The sequence below is a fragment of the Lutra lutra genome, chromosome 9 (assembly GCF_902655055.1).
Source record: "Lutra lutra chromosome 9, mLutLut1.2, whole genome shotgun sequence".
Classification (NCBI taxonomy): Eukaryota; Metazoa; Chordata; class Mammalia; order Carnivora; family Mustelidae; genus Lutra; species Lutra lutra.
The window spans coordinates 22,990,643-23,002,988 of NC_062286.1; the positions used below are offsets into that span (position 1 = coordinate 22,990,643).

The 12,346-nt window shown below is 40.1% G+C and overlaps 1 protein-coding gene across 2 annotated transcripts in view; it reads left to right on the forward strand.

Moving 5' to 3' along the window:
* The window catches only part of WDR43 (WD repeat domain 43), a 46,959-nt gene that overhangs the window by 2,383 nt on the left and 32,230 nt on the right, over window positions 1-12,346 (forward strand). Inside the window, exons 1-3 of one of the 2 annotated variants that reach the window (XM_047746086.1) lie at window positions 1,397-1,438; window positions 6,644-6,781; window positions 9,486-9,607. In XM_047746086.1, coding sequence (XP_047602042.1) covers window positions 1,412-1,438; window positions 6,644-6,781; window positions 9,486-9,607 — 287 coding nt within the window. In that variant the 5' untranslated portion in view covers window positions 1,397-1,411. Of the gene's footprint in view, window positions 1-1,396; window positions 1,439-6,643; window positions 6,782-9,485; window positions 9,608-12,346 lie in introns of those variants that run through there. The other variant, XM_047746085.1, reaches the window with a different exon arrangement.

The window sequence follows — 12,346 nt, forward strand, 5'->3', positions numbered from 1 at the left end:
CCAAATCTTTAGTAACCAGTAAAGAGACTGGGACCATTAGAATCAAGGTCCTCTGACTCCTGGTCCACTGTTCTTACACTGTAACCCTAGATCTTGAGTCACAGAATTGAGAGCTGGGAGGAATGTAGAGAGGACATTTGATCCTCATCATATTGGGGATATATCCTTCTAGAACATCAATTTTACTTGAAGATTAGAGGGAGAAGTGGTTCTCTTTTTTTTTTTTGACAGAGAGCACTAGTAGGCAGAGAGGCAGGCAGGGGGGAGGGCGGCGGGAAGCAGGCTCCCCGCCAAAGCAGAGAGCCCGATGTGGGACTCAATCCCAGGACCCTGGGATCACGACCTGAGCCGAAGGCAGCGGATTAACCCACTGAGCCACCCAGGCGCCCCAGAGAAGTGGTTCTCTTAAATGTGCACATTTATTACAGGATAAAATTATAAAGTCACGTGATTTTTTTTTAAAAGCTAGAAAATGAAGAGCGATGTGTAGCAGCTGCTTCAGTCTCTGGTCCCAGGTCCCTGGGTTGGGATCCTTGCCACTGAAGTTTTAAGATGCCCTCATTTTATTAACTTTATTTACTTATTTATTTATTTATTTATTTATTTAAAAGATTTTATTTATTTATTTGACAGAGAGAAATCACAAGTAAGCAGAGAGGCAGGCAGAGAGAGAGGAGGAAGCAGGCTCCCTGCTGAGCAGAAAGCCCGATGTGGGGCTCGAACCCAGGACCTGGGATCATGACCTGAGCCGAAGGCAGCGGCTTAACCCACTGAGCCACCCAGGCGCCCCTAAATTTATTTATTTTAAATCTTTGAGGATTAGAGTATGAGTCTTGGTAAGGATGTTATTCCTGTGTTCCCTGTGTTCCCAACAATTTAAGATTTTTGTTACTCAAACATGAAGTAGAGATTATGCTACCCACCTTTCATGGTCCTTTGAGAATTAAGAGAGGCAGTATATATGACTGGTGTGGTAAGTGCGTAGTAAATGTTAGGTGTTATTATTGAATGATACCGTGAGCATTCTCTTTGGGCTCTTTTTATAATTTACTACTACATTCCTCAGCGTAAATCGTTTTGTAAGAGTATTCTGTATCTGCTTCAGTAATTGGCAATTTGTCACCCAAGGGCAAAGTTTGGTGAACATTACTTTGTGAGTGGAATAAAATGAATTAGTGCTTGGTTACTTGGGTAATAAGAGTTAAAGTAGAGGTTCCTGGATGTTTAGAAAAATCATATTGTTTTCTTGGCCAAGAATGATCATAATACCTCACATTTATGCCACAGTAGTTTTTGGAGGGTTTTTGTACATATTAAATAGCTGAGTATTTCATTTGGTTGATGGAGCCTGCGGGGGAAGAGGACCTCAAATAATAAGAAAAGTGCAAGGAGACACATGGGTGGACTATAGATGGATGCTGTTTTTAAAGCTTCTCAGGTGTGTGTGTGTAAACTGAAGCTGAGCTGTTAAATGATATGCCAAAGCCACAAAATAAGTGCCTGAGCCCCACCTAGTAACTGACCCTATTTCGTTGCCCCCTAAAATCTCTCAAAACTTTTCTACTTTCCTTCCCTAGCTGGTGTATAGCCCTGAAGAAACAGACTTTGTCTCCTCTCAGCTACCATGCTGCTTTGCTGTCACTGCAATTAAAATGATCTCACACAGCTTAGTTCTTGTTAAACGAAGCACATGGCATTTCAGACACAAGACAAGGCAAGCCAGTAGCATTAAGAATGTTTCTTGGAAGAATCTAAGTTGAGTATCCCCATTCCTGTCCCTTGGAGATACGGTGCAGTCTCTTTGTATTCCTGAATGTACGCTGCTGTATCTTAGGGTCTCTCCAGTATATAGACTTCAAAACAAGGAAAAGTATGCAGATTAGATCCTATTAGCAGGAATAGAAGGTCCTGGTTATTAGAATTTGTTTTTGATAATAAATATTATGTAATTACATGTAAAATGCACACATTTTGTTCATTGTTACCCATGACTTAAACATTTGCCAGAGAAGTGACAGTAAGGTGGGCCAAGAAAAGGCATAGGAGACTAACTTGCAGAATGAAACTTGAAACTTGGGCATAATTTTCAGTGTCTAGAGGTCAGGATTTTTCAAAATTAGGTTTTGATCATTATGAAACAGATTTAGTGGATTGTGATAGAGTTAAAAAAATGAGTGTAAAAAAAATGAGTATATTTTGCATGGAAAGGATAAGTTTTTTGTGGAGCTGGTTTCAGTTATATGTATATATATATTTATGAGTGTATGTACTGGCTCTCAATGTAAACTTTTCTTCCTTGGGATCTTAGTCTAAAAAGTCATTGCTTACTTGATCAGATTCAGACTTTTCAGCACTTTCCCTTTTTCCTCTTTGTTTTCACCACATCTGCCCTATGTCTTGCTTTTGTAAATCATGCACTTAACCCCTTGAGATTCACTCAGCCTTCTGATTGCCTTCTGGATCAAATTCTGATAAACTTTTTTCATACTGGTGCTACTTTTTTTTTTTTCTTTTAAGATTTTATTTATTTATTTGAGAGAGATACAGCGAGAGAGGGAGTGTAGTGGGAGAGGGAGAAGCAATATTCCCACCAAGCAGGGAGCCGAGCCCGATGCGGGGCTTCATCCCAGGACCCTGGGATCATGACCTGAACCAAAGGCAGCTGGTTAACGACTGACCCACCCAGGTGCCCCATGGTGCTGCTCTTTATTGCTTAGCCTAGTCCAACTTTCACACTGAAAAAACTCTTGAAAGAAATCACATTTTTGGGGCGCCTGGGTGGCTCAGTGGTTGAGCCGCTGCCTTCGGCTCAGGTCATGATCTCAGGGTCCTGGGATCGAGCCCCGCATCGGGCTCTCTGCTCTGCGGGGAGCCTGCTTCCTCCCCTCTCTCTGCCTGCCTCTCTGCCTGCTTGTGATCTCTCTCTCTCTGTCAAATAAATAAATAAAATCTTTAAAAAAAAAAATCACATTTTTTTGGGTCTTCACTCCTGGTACCTCTAGGAACTCCAGTTTTTTAGTCACAGATACGAACTAAAGTTTTAGCCTACCCTTTTCATTATTTGGTGTATTTACATGATATGTATAATGAGTGTGCACATAACCTTGTGCTAGGTACTTCAGAGGAAGTAAAACAGTGTGATTGAGACACATCAAAGAAGAAGTGGACAGTTCAGATATACCGTGTCTATAATACAGAGCACAGTATGATGTGTGCCTTAAGAGAAAGCGGAGGGGGGGGCGGGGCTGGGTGGCTCAGTTGGTTGAGCATCTGCCTTCAGCTCAGGTCATAATCCTAGGGGCCTGGGATAGAGCCCTGCATTGATCTCCCTGCTAAGTGGGGGTCTGCTTCCTTCTCTGCCAATCCCATTCCGTATCGTGCACTCTCTAAAATAAAGTCTTTACATAAAAATATAGAAGAGGTTTTTGTAGAGAGATGAGAGTTGGGGTGGACCTTGAAGCATGGATAGATTTTTAACCAAAAGGAAGTTGAGGGATAAGCAGTTCCCAAATTGAGGGAAAAGCAGAAGCAAAATGGGAAGATGTTAGTGATTAGGGAATGTAATATAAAGATGGAAATTGGAAATAAAGTTGAGAAAGGTGGTCTGGAGGCAAATTGCAGATGCCAGTACAATGATTTATTCTTCCCTGGGGAGTCATTGAAGTTTGTGATCACAGGAGCAACAGATTCTGAAAGAAAATGCTGACAAAGGTCTGTCATAATCTGTAAATATCAGCACTAAATTCTTGGTTTCAGAAATACTTGGTAAGGGGTAATATTTAAAACAGATTTTACTAAAATGCACATTGCTTATATAAACTAATCTGGGTGACCTGTTCAGACATGCTCATCCTACTCACTGGGGAGTGATTTTTAAAAAGATGGTCCAGCTCTGCAAAAATATGCTTGAGTCAGTAGTTATTTGAGTTGCATTAATTGTGTTATTATTTAGGCTTGGACCACTGATCCTCAAAATTGGGCATAAGTTCTGTGGATGCTCCTCCACTTGCCTCTGCTTGCTTCTCCCAAAATACACAGATCTTGTTGATAGGGAAATTAGGGTTTGAATATATTAATGATTAATATGTGAAGTTTTTTAGTGCTTTTTATTTTTTAATTTTTCAAAATTTTGTTAAGAAATCTCCATAGCCAGTGTGGGGCTTGAACTGATAACCCAAGATCAAGAGTTGGTGCTTTTCCCACTGAGCCAGTCAAGTGCCCCTTTTTGTGCTCCTTTTTTTTTTTTTTTTTTTTAAAGATTTCATTTATTTATTTGTCAGAGAGAGAGAGAGAGAGCACATAAGCAGGGGGAGCAACAGGCAAAGGGAGAAGCGTGCTCCCTTCTGAGCAGGGAGCCCGATGAGAGACTCGATCCCAGGACCGGGGTCATGACCTGAGCCAAAGACAGATGCATTTGTATCTGCAGAAAAGCATACACATATTTGGACCAGCCTATGTTTCACACGTTAGAAACGTCAGTGTGAAATGATTTTAACTTGATTTGGTAAAACCAGGAGTTGGAGAAATAATTTCTAGAATCTTTCAGAGAAGAGTTTTCTGCTGAAATGTAGTAAGAGGTTGGTATACATTCCCCCACTGCCCTTGCCTGAGATGGGCGTTTGTGTTCATAACCTTGTGCTGAAACCATATCTGCCTTGCGGGGTCATTCAGAGGTGGCATTAGAAATTCATTGAACTGAAGGTGGGACCTAGGACATTGCTTGTGCTAAGGTTTCACTGGTTCAGGGAAATTAAGGGTTACTGATAAGACCATCGGATTTTTTTATACTTTTTTTTTTAAGATTTTATTTATTTATTTGACACAGATAGAGATCACAAGTAGGCAGAGAGGCAGGCAGAGAGAGGAAGGGAAGCAGGCTCCCTGCTGAGCAGAGAGCCCAATGTGGGGCTCGAACCCAGGACCCTGAAATCATGACCTGAGCTGAAGGCAGACACTTAACTGACTGAGCCATCCAGGTGCCTCTCATACTTTGGCTTTTAATCATAACTTCTTTTTGGGGTTTATTAATGTAGATGTATTTCTTAAGACTTACAAAATGTGTAATTTTCTTTGTATGAAAGTTACTTTTTTTGTTAAATATTTTCACTTTTTGTTGACCTTAATGTGTCAAGTGAATAAAATTTTTCAAATGTAACATCTCCATAAGATTAATAAATGAAAACAAAATGGAAAATGCTTTCTAAATCTACTTGTTGATATTCTTTCTCTTTTATTTTTAAAAATATTTTATTTATTTATTTATTTGACAGATAGAGATCACAAGCAGGCAGAGAGGCAGGCAGAGAGAGAGGAGGCTCCCCATTGAGCAGAGAGCCCGATGCGGGGCTCGATCCCAGGACCCTGGGATCATGGCCTGAGCTGAAAGCAGAGGCTTTAACCCACTGAGCCCCCCCAGGCACCCCGATATTCTTTTTTTTTTTTAAATATATATATTTTTTAAAGATTTTATTTATTTGTCAGAGAGCACACATAAGCAGGGGGAGCAGCAGGCAGTGGGAGAAGCAGGCTCCCCGCTGAGCAGGGAGCCAGCCAGTGCGGGACACTCCGGCTCAGGATGCTGAGCCAAAGGCAGATGCTTAACAGACTGAGCCACCCAGGCATCTCTACTCCTTGATACTCTTTATACACTTGTAACATCATAAATTCACTGGTGTGTTTTGGATTAGGCAAAGTTTTAGATATCCTGGGCTTCTGCTTTGTGCTGTAGAGCAAAGATCTTGCACAAATGAGAAAATGTTCTTTTTCCTGTGGTAATGGTCAATTTTATGTTAAAAGAATGGATATCTCAGAGCTTTATGCTAAAGCACAGGCTGGCAAGCTTTAATTTAAAAAACATCATGTGGTAAAGAAATTCTTAAATTCTATGTTTTCAGTATTGTAAACTTTGATGTAATACCCTGAAGTCGTGATCATTGATTGTCTTTGGACTGTAAGCTTCAGTACCGTTTTTGAAGCAAATCAAAGCAGTCTTGTGGCATTCGACACTAGGTTGGAACTTGTGCCTCGTAAGTGATTAGGATCACTTAAGACCGCATGGAACTTTCGGACTAACCCGTAATTCTCACACACTAGGGCAACTTCTACTGTGCTCCACTAGTTACAACTGTTTTTTGACTGAGACTGAAATAAATGTGTGTTTATAAAAACAAGTTTTGAGTTCCCTTTCCTGAGAACGAAGCTAGAACACAGGAGAGATGAGGAGGAAAAAGGGGAAATATTGGTTTTGGCTATGGATCTGTAGTCTCTGCTTGGGAATGGAGACTTCACTTGGCCCTGTCACAAGTGGCTCATTTTTGAGAGGTAGAAGCAGCAGTGAGGCTGCTTGGACCTTTTAAGAGAATACCAGGAGCATGTCCTGTTTGTCCCGTTCCTTCCAGAGAGGTAGGGCACAGGGGCAGAGAATTATAAGCTCTTCTTTTCCATTGGGGTGATTCTCCCCCCCCCAAATAGTGAAAAAGAAAGCATTTGAGAGTGAGTTATCTGTCCCCGCCCCCCCATCTTTAAGTTAAATGTCTTTTGGTAGCAGTCACATTTCATTTGTGGGTTAGTGGGCATTTGTATTTATGCATTAATGATGTCTTGTGTTTGAAATACAAAATGAACCTTTTTTTTTCCCCCCCAGGAAAGTCCCCAGAGGAAAAAAAGGAAATCAGAAGCTATAGGAACGAGTAACCAGATTGACTTGTTGGCTATTGGTACAGCAGTTGGTAGTATTTTATTATACAGTACAGTAAAAGGAGAATTACACAGTAAATTGATAGTAAGTATAGATAAAGTGTGTGTGTGTGTGTGTGTGTGTGTGTGTGTGTATTGTATATAAAAGAAATGGGGAAACTGATCATTAGAGATTTAAAAACAAAATAGAATAGTGTTGTAGGATCTTTATTACAGGGCATTTTTCTGCCCCCACATTTAAAATTGTGAACAGTAATATTTGTTAATATAATAGGTAACATAATCCTTGTTACAGGTGAGAATATGAAGAACTGTTGGCTAGATTTAAAATAAAGGGTAGAAAGCGTTCTAAGTACCACAAACTGACTGCAGGAAAGAGCTCACCACCTCTAGGGAACAAATGAGGGAGGTGGAATTACTGCTGAAATGCAAACCTTTGAGGAGCAGATGTTGTTCTCTTTGCTTGCGGTCCCTTGTGGAAGAGTGGCCCCATGGGCTTGGGGGCCAGACCTCTGAGGACAGAGCTCTTAACTGACTGCTGGTGTCCTGGAAGGAAGGGGAGTCTTGTTCCTCAGGTGTTGGAACAGTTGCATATTGAGTTCAGCTTCTACCAAAAGGATTGCTCTGCTGGGATGAAGAAACGCTGGGCTGATGCACACTCGGAGACAGGATGGAACAAGTCCCTCGTTCCTCTTCCAGCCTTGTCTGTCTCTAGCACCACTTATTGGCGGTGCCTACTGGCCATCTAGCTGGCAAAGCAGGAGTGTGATCTGTGGAGTCTAGCCCCAGCATCACAGAGCAGAGTGAGAGCTTGGCACTCCAGGGCAGTGACTTAACTTAGCATAATTTGTTTCGGACATTGTCTGTTATATTACTTGTTTGGTGTTCACTGAACTTCTGTCTTTGTATAGGAATGTTTCTGTATATATGAATCAATGTTTTCTGTTTTAAGTAACATTTTCCATAGATAGTTTGAAAGTACATTAATGTTGAAAAGGGGAAAAATTATTCTTATATCACCAAGAGATGTTTAATAGAGTGTGTATTTCATTGTGCATATGTTTAATTGAATTCTCATCTATTTTGTATCCTGATGTTTTCCATTAAATTACAACATGAGCAGTTTTCGTATTTGTCAAGAACTAGTTACAAACATTTTCAATGACTGCCTAAAGTCCACTAAATTGGATAGTCCCTTGGTGATTTAGCTATTATTGACCATTAAGGAGCCTTCCAGTTTTTTGTTGTTACACATTTTGTTTGCTGTTTACATGGATTCCCAAAATTACTGACCTGTAATTAATGAGTAACACTTTTTATGCATGGTATTCAAATAGTTTCTGAAAGTTTTCCTAATTTTATGTGTCACTAATGGAAAGAGTACCTGTATTCCAATAGCATTATTTCCGCCATTGGATATACCCATTAAAACAGCAATAACGTTAACAAAAGCCCCGTTGATTTGATATATGAAAAATTTTATCTGATTTTAAATCTGCATTTCAGAGTATGTTATTTTCATGTTAAATATTATAAAAATACAACTGTAAAGCGAATTAAAGCATTTAGAGGTATAGATAGTAAGGGAATTTCTCTTATTTCCTCCCTCCTCTCCAAGTCAAGTGTTGTCCTCATGCAGGCTTTTACCCCACTGTAGCTGGGAGCCCATCCTTTGATTTGATCAATCTTTTGTGGTGAACAGGTGCCTACAATCCATGCAATGTGATAGGTGCTTTACTGAACTACTGTGGATGTGGACATAATGCTAATGAAACCTAGAACTCCTTTTTAAAGTTTTTTGTTTGTTTGTTTTAATTTGACAGATGGCAAGAGAGGGAACAGAAGCAGGGGGCATGGTAGAGGGAGAAGCAGGCTTCCTGTGGAGCAGAGAGCCTGATATGGGGCTCGACCTTAGGATCCTTGGATCATGACCCGAGCCAAAGGCGGACACTTAGTTACTGAGCCACCCAGGCGCCCCTAGAACTCCTTTTTAGATTTTGGTACTTCATGGGATTATACATAAATCTTTAATAGGGAATGAGTGTATTAAAAAATAAGCAAGAAGATCAGAATAAGGGATGTTGGGATTATGATTGGTGAAGTAGAAGGGGATCAGGCTTTGGAACCGAGGTTCTATCCTGAGGTTGACTTCTTCTAGTTATGTGGTCATGGTTAAGTAGCTGAACTTCTCATTTCTTGAATGGGTATTCTATAACCTACCTTGCATGCTTTTTTGGGATTTAGATGTAATAGTATATTGTAAATCACAGACTTTGGCCACTGTCTTATCTTAGTGCTGGCATACCTGTCAAAAGCAAGTGGCATTTAGAATTAGCATCCTTTGGGGCACCTGGGTGGTTCAGTTGATAAGAGGCTGCCTTTGGTTCAAGTCCTCTGGGATAGAGCTCCACACTGGGCTCCCTGCTCAGTGGGAGGCCTGCTTCTCTCCCAGTCCCCCGCCTATGTTCCCTCCCTCACTGTCTCACTCTCTCTCTGTCAAATAAATAAATAAAATCATTAAAAAACAAACAAAACTAGCATCCTTTGACTTGTAATGTGGAAGTGTATTTTTTCGGCAGAGAAGAGAAAGTTAACATTTGATGAATTTATGGATGATTTATTTCAGTTTTGATATTAAAAATGGATAGATGTAGGTTAGGGTGGTTTTAGTTAGGTTAAAGCCTGACTTTTTTGTTAACTGTTAGTAATGATTCTGGGATGTGTAATTATGTTATATCAGGCTGTTTTTTTTTTCTTTTAATCTTTTTTTTTTTTTTTTAAATCTGTAGAGTGGTGGACATGACAACAAGGTTAATTGCATACAGTGGCATCAAGACAATGGCTGTTTGTATAGTTGTTCAGATGATAAATATATTGTGGAATGGAATACACAGACATGCAAAGTAAAGTGGTGAGTAATATTGAGGGTTCCATGGTACTGGAGGGGTAACTTGGTTATTGTTGGAAACACATTAGAGTTGGACCAATCGACTGTTCTTGGCGGTAGGTCAAGTTTGATACTGGACATGGAGAGGAACGTAGATACTAAAGAGGTTATAGACTTTTCAAGGAATTGTTAATCAAATCAGGCATGCAAGATTTTAATACATGAATGTTAAGTAATGATACAAGAGTAAAATAATTGCACAAGAGATACCGTAAGATGGCATGCGAGTACTGGTCGAATGAGTTGGATAGCATTGGTGAGGCCTGGTGGAAGAAAAGAGATTTCAGTTGGGCCTTCTAGGAGAGGTAAGATTTGGATAAAGAGGGTGGGAGAATCCTTTTGAGTGGGGGGAAGGGTGGTGGGGAGATGACAAGACTAAAGGCTAGGAGAAAGGGAAGTAAAATATTTAGAGGATTTACATACTAGGGAATAATGGCTGGTAGAGGATATGGGCCAAAATATTTTAAGAGTCTGGCCTTAACTGTCATAGATAAAAATCTCAGACTACTTTTCTGGTTCAAGCACTTAATCCTGTGATAAGCTTTATAGTAGTTGTTCAGTGAATGTTGAATTGGTTCAACTTAGGCAGATGAGGATGGATAGGAAGGATAGGATAATGATACTAGGAAGGATAATGATACTCACGGTCTTAAAGCTAATAAGTGGCAGGGAAGAAGTTCTTTCATACTATCTTGAATTCTGGTACAGTGTTTTTCTACTGCATTAAAACTGTTTTCTTGGAGTTTTAGATTCTATGTCATAAGCAGGAGAGCACCACTGAAGGTAATGTCTTGGGAATAAAGTCACCAAGATAATGCTTTAGGAAAAGGTGCTCTGCCAGTATTGTGTACAGTAAATGGAAAGGAGCTGATTCAAAGGCAGAGAAGTCATTAAACAAAACAAAACAAGGCACAGAGGCCAGGTTCCAGGTTGTTGTAGTAGTTCAAGTGTGGGATGATAAGAGTAGAAAGTGAGAATGAAGATACCAACTAAGAACATTTGGGTAGCATGGAAGGGGGTATTAAGTAACAGAAATAGGTTAAATGTAGCTCTTCATTTTCAGCTTTGTGAACTTCCTAGGTGAATAGAGTTACAGTTCAGAACAAAATGGTTTTGAGTTTTCAGAGAAGTTGAATTTGAAATAATACATGAAAGGCAAGACCCAGCAGATGGGGTGGTGATAGAGGCTCAGAATTTGAAGGGGGTTTGGGGCAGGAAGTGTGGATGAGCAGGTCATCTGCCTAGAGTAAGTGTGTGATTCTCCGTTTACCTGTGGCAGTAGTTTCCCACTGATGACTGTCAGAGACACCTGTGCAGATTCTCCCCCACTCGGTCTGGGGTGGGGCCCTTGGAACTGTATTTTTAAAATGCTGTCTGGATGAGAGTTCATAATGTCAGGTCCTTCACATAGGGGCTACCAGTGTTCAAGGCTCTGTTCACTTTGTACACAGTGTTGGATTTAATTGTCCTGCTGTGTGGTGTGCTCTGTAGTTGAGAAATAGGTTGGATCCGAGCCTGAGCTCTCATCCACAGTACGGTCCCATATGGTATTGTGTTCCCAGCTTCATTCTTGTTACTCTTGTGCTGCTGTTAATGGAGTCTGTGTTCCATCTTAGGTACTATGTGTTGACTTCCTGCTGTGGAAGATGAGGATTTAGCTCTCGGCCTCTAGCCTCTCCCCTCTCTGTTCTCCAAGTATTGGTACATTACAGTTTTTGATGACAGGCTAGTCATTGTTTACATTAAATATTATTATAGATGAGCCTTGTACTCTACCAGGTTTATATTATTTCTGGGCATAAAACTCTTATTTTCTTGGGGGTGTATAATTACCTTTTGTTCATTGCTTAGTTTCCTATATACTTATCATTAGCTCCACTCTCACAGTAACATGTTATTTTGGGGCACATCCATTAATCAGTTACATTTGTTTTTTGACAGCTTCCCTCCAGTTTCATCTGTTTCTTGGAGGACTTCTCCGCTTTCCTCCAGGATCTGCTGAACAGCGATTATCCTGGGACATTCTTTCATTATCATCCTGAAAATTCTCTTGTCAGATGGAGCCTCTATTACTTGGATCCCATTTTTCTCTTTGTTAGGTTACTCTCCTCTTTTTTGTAAGACACACCAATGGGTAGTTTCCTAAGAAAAGTATGCAGATGGTAAATTTCGTGAGATTTTGCTTGTCTACCAGCACCGTTATTGTATCCTCATGGTTGATTTATAGTTTGAAGATAATTATAGGTTGGAAATAATTCTCCCTCAGGATTTTGAAGCATTGGTTTATTGGTTTATTTTTATTTTTTTATTTGTTTTTGGTTCATTGGTTTTTAGCTGTCAGTACTAGTTGTCCTTATGTTTAGTCAGTGAGTTACATTGGCGCTCAAGGGACCATTTAGCCTGGGAGTTTGTGTTCTTTTTATTTTAGTATGTGTTTGACCATTTCACCCCTCTGTTGTCTTTGATCTTTCTCTAAGTGCAACCTGTTGTTACTTAGATGTTTTATCCTGGGCTAATCCCTTAAGTTTATGCCCTCCTATTTTCCCTATTGTCCTTTTCTTTTGTTACTGGGAAGATGGCCTCAGTTTCATCTTCCAAATCTAGGGAATTTTTAAATTTCTCTAACCATATTTTTAACTTCTGGGAGCTTTGTTTTTGTTCTCCGTTTTCTTTTTATTGCACCATGTTTCTTTCATGGATATA